At 35.3% G+C, this 15,600-nt stretch overlaps 2 protein-coding genes and 1 non-coding gene across 3 annotated transcripts; 1 reads left to right on the forward strand and 2 right to left on the reverse strand.

The window, feature by feature from the left end:
• Positions 1 to 260: 260 nt before the first annotated feature.
• On the reverse strand, positions 261 to 2,442 carry LOC110686135 (expansin-A25-like). Its single transcript, XM_021862717.1, has 2 exons — positions 2,169 to 2,442; positions 261 to 1,146 (listed from the first exon to the last, which is right to left on the reverse strand). Exons 1-2 carry the CDS (start codon positions 2,302 to 2,304, stop codon positions 527 to 529), a joined length of 756 nt encoding a protein of 251 aa, XP_021718409.1. The 5' UTR covers positions 2,305 to 2,442; the 3' UTR covers positions 261 to 526.
• A 2,256-nt stretch (positions 2,443 to 4,698) lies between these two features.
• On the forward strand, positions 4,699 to 4,770 carry TRNAQ-UUG. The gene has a single exon. It is a non-coding gene; the product is annotated as a tRNA-Gln (tRNA).
• A 593-nt stretch (positions 4,771 to 5,363) lies between these two features.
• LOC110686137 (probable mitochondrial-processing peptidase subunit beta, mitochondrial) lies at positions 5,364 to 11,515 on the reverse strand. Its single transcript, XM_021862718.1, has 10 exons — positions 10,755 to 11,515; positions 9,713 to 9,877; positions 9,420 to 9,557; positions 9,171 to 9,322; positions 8,887 to 8,995; positions 8,574 to 8,672; positions 7,872 to 7,937; positions 6,262 to 6,369; positions 5,708 to 5,824; positions 5,364 to 5,632 (listed from the first exon to the last, which is right to left on the reverse strand). The coding sequence occupies exons 1-9, from the start codon at positions 11,385 to 11,387 to the stop codon at positions 5,738 to 5,740; spliced, it is 1,557 nt and encodes a 518-aa protein (XP_021718410.1). The 5' UTR covers positions 11,388 to 11,515; the 3' UTR covers positions 5,364 to 5,632; positions 5,708 to 5,737.
• Between the last annotated feature and the right edge of the window lie 4,085 nt (positions 11,516 to 15,600).

Below are 15,600 nucleotides of genomic sequence, written 5' to 3' on the forward strand. Positions count from 1 at the left end.
AAAACTTACAGGTATAAAGAGGGTTAAATATACATAACTAATTTTTACATGACATCAACGGATCAACATCAATACCATTTCATTAAGCCTTGCTTTCCATCACACATAATTACCGACGAACAAATAAGAAACTTTGATTGACATCCTATACGTTAAATCAAAGACGAGAGAATTAATCATGATAGTATAAAGAATATTAACCTCATACAGTCCATAGTCTAGAGTCTTCAGACTACAAAGATTCCAGATTGTTTGAGGGGATTCACAAATCAATCCGTTATTTCAAAAGTGATTGACCGTATTGTCTATTGAGCCAAGATTCATTTAAGCAATTCTAGATTTATATTCGATTAAACCCATTAATATACTTAAACTTTCTCGTAACTCTGTTAATATTGATTTATCATTAACTTCAGATTATACATCATCTAGAGCCCCCATCCCTATTGCTCAACACACATGTTACTCAAATTACAGGATGGTAATACAAATTACCTTTTTTTTTTTTTAAGAATGGTAATACAAATTACCTAAATTGTCTTTTACAAACATAAGTTTGATTAAATTTCCATGAAGCAGGAGCCACATCATCAGCTTGCACCATTTTTCCATCACTAGTAGTCACTTGAAACGACAAACTTTGTCCAACAAGCGTAGCATTAGTCTCCCAATTTTGTCCCCAATTCCTTCTCATTTGTAACCAACTAGTAGTGTCGGAACCCTTAACCTTAACATCCTCAACATCCCCTACACCACCCACGTTATAAACGAGTACAAGGATCCAATTCGGGTTTCCCTTAAACTCGAACTTAAGGCCTCCTTGTTTATTACAATTTACCCGGCGATAAGCCACAGGGACAATGCCTGCCTCATACACCGCGATTTTCCTAAACATTGGTTGTGATAGATCAAAGTGCTTCAAGGGAGGGTTGCACCAATTTTCGTTAGGTTTAGTGTAGTTAGGAGGGCAAAAGTTGGTGGCTGTTACATGGATTTGGGTACCATTAAGACACCATTTTGAGTCTTTACACATGATTTGGTAGCAAGCGCCACATGTTAGACCGTCGTTGAAGAGGGCCGTGCTTAATGCTGTCGTTTCGAGTCCATAGCCTTGTTGGGTGAGATTTCCATACCCACAAGCTCCTTCTGCAAGTGTACATAATATGATCACCAGGCCAATTTGTGAAAAAAATAACAAGTTTAATTTTGTATAGTTTTTAACATATTAAAACTTAGATTAGGGCATATCTAATTGTTACTTGAAGCATATATAATCAAACAAAAATCAAATTGTGAGTATAACTTAATTATTGCCTAGAATGATGCATGCATGCATGCATCTAAGGTCTGTGTTCATTATTGTTCTCTACAATCAATTTGTTGTTGTTTTCTTATCGATGATGATTTTGAGAAATTGAAGCAAAGAGTTAGATACCATACAATTCATGCATGGGTTAAAGCTTTAAGAAATTACGTTTCTATAACATTAATAAATGGTTTAATCTAATCCCTTGCTATTAAATAGACATTAAAAAAAAAAATATATATATATATATATATATATATATATATATATATATATATATATATATATATATATATATATATATACTTGCCTCACCTAAATCTATTAGAATTTTTTTTTGAGATTGAAAAACTCAAAAAGTCATGCAAATTGGAAAAAGTAATGAAAAGAATATAGGGATCGGGTTACAATTAAATGATGTACTTGTATAGTCGTAGGTAATAACTATTCAAGAAAATAATTTTCATTCTTCATACATTCAAATCTATTTTGCTTTATTAATTAGGTGTAAATATACTGTTAAAAAATTATAATAAAGAAAAAAAAAAAAAAAAAAGGTGTAAAAATAACAAGGCCCGCCAATCCAATTATCTCTAGTTATATCTTTTCAGTGTTAATTCTACCATGCATCCTATATTTCCCCAATTAATATCCCGATCTAAAACTTTAAATGAAATTCAATTTTAAGACATGTTGAAATCATGTTTATATATGGTGATGTCTCCGATCTCTAATGCACCTGATAATTTGTACGGAACTTTTACACATAGTCACAACATGTCAACATTACTTATCAACGTTAAGTCAAATAAAATAAGGCCGGAATATATAAAAAAGAGAAATAAGATATTGAAAAACTTACGCATGGTTTCACGTCCATCCATGCCACCGTAGTTCGTTGCACGGGCAAATTCCCAGTCATTTTCAATTTTAGCATCAATAGCAAATATGGTTGTAAGCAGCATAAGGACTAAGGTGATGTTTAACTTAGCACCCATTTTTTTTTTTCTCTCTCTCTCTCTCTTTATTTCGTTTTTTGAAGTTTTCTGTATGTCATGTGTAGAAATGTCTCCAAGTAAACAAAGTATTTATAGACACATTGCTTTAAAAGTTTGCTTACCTAGGTGGAAAATCAAATTTTTTTTGATACTCCTAATTAATAAGGGAGTAAAAAAAAAAAGTGAAATAGAATCAATGTGGAAGTGTAGTTGATGCGTTTCTTTCTTTTTCTTTTTTTTTTTTTTGTACAATTCAAATTTTCGAGTAACGGTACATCGTTAAATTTTTGCTTCCAAAAGTTGATGTCAATTAATAAATTGAATTTTGTCTGCATTATTTTTCGTGTGACTCTTGAAAAAAAAAAATTCTTTTTTGAAAAGTAAAAAAATATGATTTGTACAGTTCTTTCTTTGAAAAGTAAAAAATATGATTTGTACAGTTCAACTTATTCAAATTTATATTAGCTTATTTCATAAGTAATCAGATCAGGTCTTCTTTTTTTTATTTGCTTTTGTTAATTGTTGAATATCTTTATTTTTGTAACATAGATAATTATGAAAACTTCATATATAGAAAGTACATATATATTACTACTAATCTAATATCTAATTTAACATTTTTTTTAATCTTACAGATCAATGTACATGTAAGGTCAAAATTTAGTCAAATCTAAAAAAGATTAGATCATGTGAATTGTACATCGCCTTAGTTGCCAGGTTTACAAGTTTGGTGATGTGATAACCTGGACTCTTGGAGTCTCGAGAATGATGCATGTGATTGAAACATGAAAAATGTTAAAAAGATAAGTAAAAATTTAAATATAATTTAATTTTTAACTACACTTATTAGCACAATTTAGTAGGACGGGATCAAAATGCATTTTTTTTCTAGAAATAGATTATTTTTCGTAAGAAAATTCTCTCCTCACGACCCTCGATTGCATTACAAGCTCTGATAATTTCATATTAGGGTTATATTCAAGCTCAACACAAAACTAATATATAGATTCATAAATTTCGAATTTCTATATATCGAGTTAATTATGTACAAATAAACTAGTTCAAACAAGGAAAGATTAAGGTAAAGCAAATAGAGTCTGGCATACAATATCACAAGCAAATCAAAGAAATTAAAAATAAAACAAAATTGATTTTTTTTTAATTTAATTTTATATTATATTTTATAATTATATTTATTTATTTTTGAATAGGAAAACAAAATTGATTGACCTACTTTAAATACACACTTGTTCTCAAAAAAAAAAATACACATTTAATGTACCAATATATTGTAGGAGAAATAGCAACAAAGTTGTGACTTCACATAATCACACAATTCACTCATGAAATTTGTGGTTACTGGAACAGAAAGTCTTCTAATCAGTTAAAGCATTAACTTATATAACTATACAAAGGTGAGGCTATAAATGCTAACACTAAAAGTGGCCCGGTGCAATTTTGTTAAATTGGGCCCTAAAATTATTTTTTTTAGGAAAAATATGTTACTAAATTCAAAAACCGGAGCCTTTTTATAGTAGTTTTACTTAGAAGCCCTGTGCGATCGACCACCTTGCACATGCTCAGAATCACCCCTGTAACTATGTAACTTCATTTGGCTTCTTGTAAAATTTATTAAAAAGAAAAAGGGTAAAAGTTGAAAATCAGTTGTGTACGGAGTAACAAATTATGAGGTTTTTTCTTTTTCTTTTTTTTTTCCATTTTTTTAATGTTCCACTTTGCTGGCATAAGTCGTATACATAAAAGACACGTTCCACTTTGCTGGAGTAACAAATTTATTGTTAGTCATTTGTTTGTTCAATAATTAATTGAGTTCTTAGGGATATGTTTGCATCACTAATAACTAATAATCCTTAAATTTTGGCTTTATAGTTATATACTTCGTATTTATTTTAGTGTAAACTTATAGGTTAATACTTCCAAGAAAACCAACTCTATACAGATAGCATACATTTTGCAAGTTTGTAAAGCCATCAATAATGTATTAATGTACCAATGAGATTTTGACCTAATGGTTAGACTGAGAGCTGGTTTACGATAGGTCACAGGTTCAAAAAGAGTGAAGCGTGAATAAAGACGCAAAGTTAGATATGCTATGAAACACAATTTTTTTTTTTTAATAAATAGAAAAAATATAAAGATAGAAATTATAATGTCACAAAAGGTACTGAACAAGTAATTTGAGCAGATAGTAAAAATAATGAAGCTATGTTTTTTTTTTTTTTTAATTTGTAAAGCGCAATATGCCAATACCAATTCCTATCTACTGTAAATTTTATTCCTGGTTTGAGAAGATACTGTTTTAAAATACTATACAAATAATTGAATCTTTATATATATATAAAATATTATTCAAATGCTAAATTAAGCATCAAAGGTTCTATGGTGTAGTGGTTAGCACTCTGGACTTTGAATCCAGCGACCTGGGTTCGACTCCCGGTAGGACCTTTTTTAATATTAAAATCGAAGATACATTATTTTATTTTTTTTAATCTATTAAAGATTTGAAATCACCTTCAAGTATTTACGCATTTATGTCCAGTGAAAGAGGTATAGGCAAGCTTAAGATTGAAATATACGTATACTCCGTACTTTGTAAATTATAATAGCCGAGTTCGTCCTAATCGGCAGTAATAGTGCATGATCAATGACTATCAGTCTATCAGAGTACATCATCATCAGTTTCTTTTTTTTTTTTTTCTTCGGAGGATCTCTGAGATTGATCGCTTACTCTGTCACAAGTATTTTTACTTTCTCATTTGGTATATTCTTTTGCTCATTCCAAAATTCTTTAATGACCCAAAATTATCAAATCAGTAAATACCTAAGTGCAATAGAGGTTTTGAATACTACGGAGTATAAACATGTACAATCAAGGTTCAAAATTTTGTCCTTTTTAGCTAGGCCACAAAGTTCTATCTGAAAACCCTGAACTGCAATCTGAAGGCTGCAGGAATTGATAATCAAAATGCTTTCATAAATCGTCCTAAAGACAATACAATTAGTGTATGTATGCATTAATATAGGGTGTAAGATCAAAATAGACAAAACAAAATCGCGCCTTCTATTTCGCATTTATTGAGGAAAAGCAAAAAAGAGAAATGAGGCAGTATCTTTCCTCTTGTTGTTTTAGTGAAATGTACAGAAATTTTAGAGCACAGAGCCCATAATCTACTAAAAAATAGTGTGTACTCGTATCAGACAGTGTCAAAAGAAAGCAGTACATAAAATGTTTCTCAAGCTTATTTATCTTGAAGCGGCTGTCAGTGATGACCAATTTTTCTCACCCAACCACGACGGTGTAACATATCTGATAAAATAATCACATAGCATTAGAGAGGAACAAATATTAAACTTTGAACTAGACAAATATTGGATTCCTTACACTTTCAAATAACCAAAATGCACAATAAATCTAGTAGCGTAGCCAGTATGTTCTGCGCCTGAACCAGTTGTAGTCGGGTAATTTCTTGATTGGTCCCATAGCAGCAATTGCAATGTCCTAAAAAGTAGGAAAAAAATTAATAAGTATACACATATGGAAAACCTAACGATATTGATGGCAAAACGTTCTATGAAAATAACCTAGTATACTGCACATTTGCTCAAATAAAACAGAAATTTGGCCTGAAGGCATAAACACTACACTTATCCCTATCACTTTTCTATCTCATCAATTCCTTTCAAACAAAAACTAAAACATAACTTCACCCCTACGAAGCAAGAAAAAAGGGATGGAAGGAGTAAAAACAACAAGGGATTCCAATAATTAATTATACCGAGTACAAATTATATTTATCACGTAAAAAGGCCATCATAGCATACATGGGAAACTATCCATTCAGAAACCAATTCTGATGGATAGGATGAGGTGGCAAAGATACATTTGGGCCTCTAAAGCTGAATGAAAAAAATGCAGCTGAAAAACAATAGACTTACCTTATCAAATAAGAAACGATCAGCCGCACGTTTCACAGCACTGGCGTCCACTGCATCAATTCTTGCAAATAGTTCAGCGAAGGGTATTCTTCTTCCATAGGTCAACAACTGCAATTAAAATAAAGACAAAAAAAATTAAGATTGAAAAGTCTGAATGATCATGGGAGCCATACCCGCAAAATTGCTATCAAGTACTAGCAGATTTCAGAAATAGGATACTAAATTTAGGCTAAATCCAGTTGGCAAATTTGAGTTCATATATGCATACAAACCTCGTAAGAAATTCAGTGCAATATGGTCATACATCTCACAAATACATTTTCAGAAGTTTAATTAATTTAATACGGTGTAGGACTTGTCAAGTTTTTCCTCTTATTTCCCTCTACAACAAAAACTTCTTTGAGGAATTAATAATTCAGATTGTCACAAATACAGTTCCCATAAGATGAATCAGGAAGCATAAAATTTAACCAAGTCATTTAACTGTTATTCCAGTAGCCATTAGTTTAACTTGCACAGACTCGATCAATAAAAAGGGGGAAAAAACAGTAGAAAGGAGTCATTCCTTGGACCAAACCATTTCAATGTAAATTAGTCGGAATCATAGCAATAGGCCAAGACGCAAAATAGGGAGGAGGAAGAGAAACATAGTCCTTTTCCCAGAAGTGATTGTTTTTTTCATCAAAACTAAACAAAAGCCCCCATTGAAGAGGGCAAAACCAAAGTAATTGACCCAGTTCATGGAAATGGCCAGCATGAGTGGCAGACCCCACATGTCAATTTAGTCGCACCTGTGGTCTGAGCTTTAATCCTCTACAGCTTTCCCGTGGAGACGAACAAGGAACAACGAAGAAAAGAAAACCAGTCTCATCAGAGAAAGCTGCCAAAAGACAGCAACCACCAACCTCATGGCTATTGAGTAGCACAAACAGATTGAATCTCCACTTAATATATTTATCCCACAGGATTTAAGTGTCAATTCTTATCTTTGATCTTAAACTGAGAAAGTGCAAAGTTTTTCTATTAAAAAGAATTCATTTTTTTAAAACTTTTTTGTTGAGGAATTTTCACTAATAGGTCATAGTGTCATACTACCTTTGTATTTTAGAACGACCCAAAATAAAGGTGACATCTATCTGGGTCAGTAAGCTGGGAAAAAAAAATAAGTATGGCCACCAGTCTAAATTTATTAAGAAATAATTCCAAACATCTGACCCATGGACACTCTACAGGCCTACAGAGTTCTTCAAATCATTGTCGTATGTTATTAAAAAAATAAATAAATAAATAAATAAAAAGAGAGTACAATTTGCATGCCAAATAACCCATCAAAAGGAGCATTCAGAAAGTTCACAACTCTAATTTAGCTCATGAGATTGTAGTAATCATGGACTAAGAAAAAAACATATAAGCCTAAACTGTTAAATGAAGAAAAAGTTTTGCAGACTACGAAAAGGTAGCTTCTATGGTTTCGTCTAGTTAAGCATCTATCATATACAGCTTTTACCTCAGAAGCTTTAACAGTCAATACAGCATTGTGATGTACATATGCACCAATATCCCATTCCCTACAAACATGTGGAAAAGGAGAAAAAGATGAGAAATTTTACCTGCTGCCCAACATCTTCAGCAGCCCTGCTGATTCCTTTACTTTTAGCAAGAAGAGAGGACTTCAGCTGCATTAAGCACATATGTTAGTTCAATATGGTATCTTGATAATGAGCATAAGGTAGGTGGTTAAAAACCTTCTTTGATTACCAAGAGCAATGACTTATCTCTGCAATAAACCAGTATAATTCAAAGTGAACGAGACAAAATTGTACCTTCATGTCCTTAAAGAAGTAATTTAGAAACAAACATTGATTAAGTTTGATGACATGCATGGAAGTCACAAACTAAAAGGTAGGAGGAAACTGACTCCAAAAATTAAGAGTCCAGTGATATATTAACAAGTTACCACCGTTGAAAAATATAAATAAAATGTAGCTCAGTCAGGCTTTTGCCACATTCACACACATAAATTACAGGAAATTCATGTTTATGGAGTTATATGGACCTCTTAAAATCATTGTTCTATGGTTAGACAAAAAAAAATTATTTAATTTTTTTAATAGCATCCCGACTTATGGAATTACTTTATGTATACATATATAATAAAAAGGAACATTGAGAGACCCTTCTCACGAGGGACAAATGGAGCTAAATGGACAATCAAATAATAAATATTGCATGGCAACAGCTGCAGAACTCTTTAGGCCCTTGGGAGGGAGGCTGGGGGTGGCAAATCTAAGAATATAATATAATTCAAGTACCTGATTACGTGCACGGATAACATCCTCCTCTGAAACTCGATAAGACAACTTGCTTATTACATGCATAATTGCATATGACAGATCATCCAAGCAGTCAGGCTGTCAGTATAAGATAATGAAACATGTAAATCTCATTTATAAAACAAATGGCACAGCAGGTATCAGCAAACACTTCAAAATCTCTACAATGATGGCAATAAACTGTCTTTAAGGGGCTATAATACCCAATTCCCAAAGATAACACCAGAAGCTAAAAGAAAAGGTATCACCTCATAAATTATCTTTAATTATAAGCTACTAAGTGTATACGCACCTGAGCCAGAGCATAGACACCAAAGAGACCCGTATCTTTGTAGTTAATATTGAATGTTTTGATGCTCTCAGCAATTTCATTAATGGAGGTCCTTTGAACAAGCTCTGACCTGTTTACATGTTACCAAACTAAAAAATAAGAAACTAAGTATCCAATTTCTTCATATTGAACTGCAATCACAATGTCATGCAAAATGGTTAAACGGAAATTTTCGCTAAGAGCTTATGTGTATAATAACATGCTAAAGAGCTTATGTATCATGATGGATAATTGGATATGCATACCCCGCATGCTTTCCACTTTCTTCCGTTTTGCTCCATGAACCCAGCATAGTCTGCACGACCATTAACGCAATGGCATCTGGATCTTTGCAAGAAGCTCCTTCAAATGCAACCGCAAATCGTGCTAGGGGAAGATCATCATTAATCATGCGAACCTAAATTCATTGCTGGAAAGATTAAGAGAGAAGACAGATGATAGGTCATCATGTGCTAAAAAAGCACATCGTAGGGCAAATGACTACATGCACAAACCTCTGATCCAGTAAAATTAACTGGGTCACTGGCAACTAGCTGAGAAGTTGTGATAGGATTAGGTGACAATTTAGTGAAGACCTTTTTCACTTGTTCCACAACCTCTTCATGCTTAACAACTCCTGAAGCAGAAATCACCTAACAAGAATATCAAATTGGAACCGTTCATAATTAATCTAACATCCATCATACAGAATTTTTCACTTGTGGATCAACATCTATGACTGATTCCTCTAAAATAGACGAAATGAAATCAAAAAAGCAAAACATATCCAGAATACAAAACAAATTACCATTCTGTGGGCAGCACAGTGAGAGGATATATAATCTTGAATATCGGCTTTAGTAATGGATTTTATAGTATCCGCAGATCCAGAAACTGTTTTACCAAGTGGAGTATACTGGAATGCAGTAGCATGTAACTGGTCCATGATAACTTGGTCACCTTCTACACCCATCTGGAAGAAATGTGGAAACAGCAACTACATTAAACATCAAAGCACCAACAACTGTAGAAAAACTAAGTCCATCGAAATGAAAGCAATTTTTCAATCTCTCCAAGGTTAATAGACTGCCTCCAAATGAGGGCAATAACTACCCCGCGGCAATGTCTTCCTTAAAGCATCACCAATTCCATCTAATTAGCAAATCTAAGAAGTAATTAAACAAAAGGAGGTAGCATAAACACACACCGCAGATATCATAATCACAGGATAATAGCTAACACAACACATTTGCAAACATAATGGAGATGTTGCTGAAAGTAAAACAATCAAAATATGTATAACAAAATCCATCAAGTCAACTACAATTCCTCTTCACAAGAACATTTGCAAACATAAGACATGTAAAAGACCATTTACCGCCAACAACTCCTCCCCAACTCACAATTATCGTGTAAAACTATTATCGCGATCACCTAACTGTCAGGGACATCTCCTCCTCCTCTTCCTTCTCAATCCTCACCATTCCAACCAAAATCGACTACAAACAGTTCGGACAATCACACCATCAAAGAGTCAAAGCCCCATCCCTAACCAAGAGGACAATTTACAACATATGAAACACTCTTGCAGTCGCCTCACTTCCTGTCCCTATACTACAGCCACAGAAGAAAATTTTCCATAAATTAGACGAAATAGCTTCTCCCTCTATCCCAAAACAACAATCACATCATCTAAAAATTGCAATTATATCTAAAAAATCCGATCCTAATATACTAAAACACTTCCACTATAGCACAATAAACAATTCCAGAATCCATAACTTTGTTCAATCAAGATCAAAAATTTTAAAATAAACATTAGTAAAATAATAATGAATTTCAAAAATTACCAGCTCTTTTTCCCTGAGAATAGCATTCCGAACTTTCTCGAGCTTCTCATCACTAAAATCTGAATTCTGCAACAAAGACCCAAAAACCTCAACCAATTTCCCAGAATTCTGAGCCGCAACCTTCCCCAAAAACCCAGAAATCTCTCTCCCAGTAAACCCCTCCAATTCAGCCCCAATATTGGCCGCATCCTCATTCTCCGACGTCAAAACGACGCGTTCCAAAAAACTCCCAACCCCATTCTTCTCATCAGACTCAAATCGACTCCCAGAATCCAAATACACCCCAACAGAACCCGACCCAGAAGCGAGTCGTGACTCAGTAACAACTCGAAGACCGTTAGGAAGAGTAGTGATCTGAGTAGCAGGAAACTGAAGGATCTGAGAATGATCGGCGGCAATTGGGTGTGGAGAGGTGTAGCGTAAGAACCGTGGGTCGGGATTTTGGAGACTTTTGAGCTTAGATTTGACGGTTTCCGCTAATCGATCGTAGATCATGGCGGTTGGAGGAGGAGGAGAGGGGGTTGATGGAGGTGGGGTTGCAGGGATTGGAGAGAGAGTGGCATGGTGGCGGACGGTGGAGGGGCGGTGGTGGGTGCGGCGGAGAGAGAGGTGTATGAGTTTTCGAGTTGACATTTTTGGTCAGAGGAGAGAGAAAGTGGAAGAAATGGAAATGGAGTTGTGATTGTTTGTGTGGGAGGAGGAGGAGGAAGATGGTGAATTGTTTTGGGGAGGGTGTGGAAAGTTTCCACTATGTTCAATGATTTGTTGCCACGTGAAACTAAGGGTGTATATAAATAGGACTGGACCTGAAAACCGACTTGAATCGGACTTGTTGGGACCGGACCTGATCCGGACCTGTAGATTCAGGTCCAGTCCCGATCCTTGAAAATCAAGGTTTTCGGTTTCGATCTGAATCCGGTCTAAAACTTATTTTTTTCAAAAATCAAAACACCTAATCCCTGACTTTTCATTTCTAACCCAGTAACCTTAAGTTCCCTAACTCCCTCACTCTCTCAGTCTCAGCCGACACCTTCCCAGGCCCAACCTCCCTCCCTCACTCTCTCAGGCAACCACCACGTCCACCAGACGCCCACCGCCCTTCTGCATGCTGCATCAGCCACCGCGCGAAAAATCCTGGCATTATAAGTTTGTTTTGTTTTTTTATTGTAAATCTAATTATATTTGGGTATTTTGTATTCGAAATAATGAATTAAGTGTGAGAATTTATATGTTTATTCATGTTTCAATTGCTTATAATGATTGTTTGATGTTTGCATGTTGAATTTCTTTTTTTTAGTTCATTTCTTTCGAATTCATATTTTTTTTTGGTTTTTTTGAGTTTAAATAACTGTTTTCGATTTCATTTAGTATTTTGGTTCATTTGTTTCGAATTCTTGTTGAATTTTGGTTTCTTTCGAATTGTGAGTTTAACTTATGTTTTTTCTTTTTTTATTTTGGGAGTGGAGGTATTCGGGGTTGGGTGCTCTAATGATGATGATTCATAAGGTGTAGGGATGTCAATGGGGCGGGGCGGGGCGGATTTCGGCCTTCCCATCCCCATCCCCATCTAAAATTTTCATACCCATCCCCGCGGCGGGTCTAAAATTCATCCCCATCTTCGCCCCAGCGGGTACAATTCCAAAACTATCCCCGCCCCAACCCCCACTTGGATATCCACCCCCACCTAATCCCCACCTAAGACCCGCCTAATCCCCGCCTCCCAAATGCACAATCCTTCACAATTAATAAAGATTGCAAAAGGAAAAAAATCATTGTTAATAAAACACATTTTTTTGTTTATAATATAAGTGTATTACAAAGTATTATAATATACTATTTTATTTTACATAATTTTTTTAATAAAATAGTATAAAAGTATATAATTTTGTTTTTAAAAATACATGGATGTGAGGATGGGGCTGGTACAAAGTGGGGTGGATGGGGATGGGGCGGGTACGAAGTGGGGCGAGTGGGGGTGGGGCGGGTACGAAGTGGGGCGGGTGGGGGTAGGGCGGGTAAGAAGTGGGACGGGCGGGGCGGGGCGGGGATGGGGCGAGGATGGGGCGGGTACAACCCAAAATCCACCCCCGCCCCATCACCCATGGCGGGCATGGTGTTTATCCCCATCCTCGCCCCATCACCCGCCAAACCGAGACCCGTCCCCACCTCGTTGGGGCGGGGATGGGGCGGGTCTCCTATTTGACCCGCCCCATTGACATCCCTAATAAGGTGGGTCGAAGAGTAGAGCAACGAAATGGAAGGGGAAGATGAATAGGGGTCTGATTTTTGTTTACTTTGTTTTATTTTCCTTTTCTTTTAATTATTCTCCTTTTTCCCCTTTCTTTATTTCCTTTTTTATTTATTAGTTTTTAAGAGTTTTATTTCCCCTAATATGCCCCTAGTGAAAAAAAAAATACAAAATAGGTCTGTTCAGGTCCAAACCCGGATCGGACCTGATTTTTCAGGTCTGACCCGGAATCGAACTTGTTGAATCAGGTCCGGTCTCCGGTCCTCAAAATCCCGTAATTCAGGTTCCGGTCCCAACAGGTCCGGTCCGGTTTTGGACCGGTGTACACCCCTACGTGAAACTATGCTATTGTATTTGGCTGCTTCATTTTTTTAACGTTAATTAAAACAAAACTATGGAAATTACCAAAAAAAAAAAAAAAAAAAAACAAAACGGTTCTTTTACTATATGCTAATGAAAATTTTCAAGTTCACCATATACCCATGAGTTTCACAGGAATATCACCAAATGCCCAAATGACAACGGACGTTAACATCGTTAGTCATTAAGGCTAATAATGCCACATGACAGCATATTATAGGCCATCTTTTAAATTATTTAACTTTCATAATAATTATTTGATTAATTATCAAAAAAAAAAAAAAAAACCCACCTACCTACCCACACTTCAGCCTAGCCACCAACCACGCCCCCACCCCCTGCCATTGCCGACACTTTATGCCTTGAACTCCGCGTCGACACCACCCCGACCCCTCTCCAGCGTCTTCCCCTTCCCCTGAACCACCCTCCTCTCACCTTAAAACCCTTCCTTGCCTTGAAACCCCTTGAATCACTATCACCGGCCGCCCAAACTCTCTCCCGCGCATCGCAAACTCTCTCCCCCGCGCCGGCGAACCCAAGTTGCCCCTCCACCTGCCATCTGCACCCTCTTTCTCCCCTCAAATCACCACGCCGAAACCCTAAAATAGAAATTTAGGGTTTCGATTATGAGGTTTTAAGGTTTCGGGGGGGGGGGGAGGTGTTTTTTTTGGCTAAAGTGGCAACGGCGGACGACGTGAGGGAGGGTGATTTGGATCGCCGGCAAAGGGGTTTTGGGTTTTGGTTTTCTCTAAGGTGGAAGGGCTAGTGAGGGAGGGGTTTTAGGCGGAGAAGGAGGGTGAAATTGAGGTTAGATAAGGTGGTTCAGGGGAGGGAAGCAGGCACCGACGCGAGGCTGTGGAAGGGCGGCGCCGACGCGGTGGGATGGCAGTCTGGGAGCCAACGACGGGGGCGGGTGGCCGCTAGGTAGGGATGGTGGATTATTTTTTAATTTTTTAAATATTTTTTTACAAATTTTTTTTAATTAAGTAATTAGATAATTTAAATAATAGTTAATTAGATGCTACAACGTGGCATAATTTACCCTTAATTACGAACAAAGTTAAGTAAAAGGGCATGTTGTGACATTTTTGTGAAACTCATGTCACAACATGCCCTTTTCGTGGGTATATGGTAAATAAAGTTAAAACTCAGGGATATATGGTGAAAAAATAGTTAGAGACTTATTTGTAATTTTAAAACTCCAAATTTTTCTAGCTTAGTCATTGGAGTAAAAAACATGAAAATATATTAGCTTTACCAAGCAAATTAACTTGCCAATCCAAGCTAATTTGTCGGACAAAATGATGAAGAATGCTACCCTATTATTTTATTGACACGTGGGACGCAATTAAATACGGAGTAATAAGTTATTGCGATAGCTAACTAGGTACAAATTAGCTACAGAGTAAATTAGATTAAGGGCGCGTTCAAAAAAATGTTGCTATAAATGTAGTTGTTAGCTGTGATAGTAGCCGTTAGTTGTACGTGCAGCTGTTAGCCGTCAACTAGTTGTTAGCTGTGAAAATAAATAATTTAAGTATGAGTGTTTGATAAACTAACTATTGACTAGCTATTTAGGGGTTAAAGTTCAGTTTGCAATGTAATACCCCGTATTTTGAGACGTATTTTCTAATTAATTAATTATTATCTTCTAAAAAGGGTATTTTAGTATATTATTTTCTATTTAAATTTTGGAGCCAAAATGATAGTTGAATTTTAGCGCCAAAAATATTTTCAAAACTCAATTATTATTTTGGATTTTGGATAAGATTTATTATCCATTTATTTTATTTTAATAAAAACCGAATTATATATATATTTTGAATATTTTATTAACAAAATTATATTTCCTAATTAGTATTTAAAAGGGCCGAAAATCCTAATTAATTAGCTAATAATTTCGGATTTTCTTAGTGTAGAAAATCTGATTTTTCTTAGTTAATTAAGTTAGTTTTAAGTTGATATTTTCTAATTAATTATTTTCTACAAAGTATATTATTTACACAATCATTTTTAATCCTTAAAATCTAGTAAATATTTCCTAAACCTAGCAAGGGAGGTCCAAAATATGAGCATGTATAGGCTCAATACTTTCGGCCATACTATGTAAATTTTGGGATAATTATTTTGATAAGTTTGTATTTTAAATATCTTTCTTAAATTCCTTATTTCCTTAATTCCTTTTTCCCATCTCACGAAGATTTGATCATCTTATTTATTTACCTTCAACCTTTCTTG

Source organism: Chenopodium quinoa, unplaced genomic scaffold (genome assembly GCF_001683475.1).
Source record: "Chenopodium quinoa cultivar QQ74 unplaced genomic scaffold, ASM168347v1, whole genome shotgun sequence".
NCBI classification, from domain to species: Eukaryota; Viridiplantae; Streptophyta; class Magnoliopsida; order Caryophyllales; family Amaranthaceae; genus Chenopodium; species Chenopodium quinoa.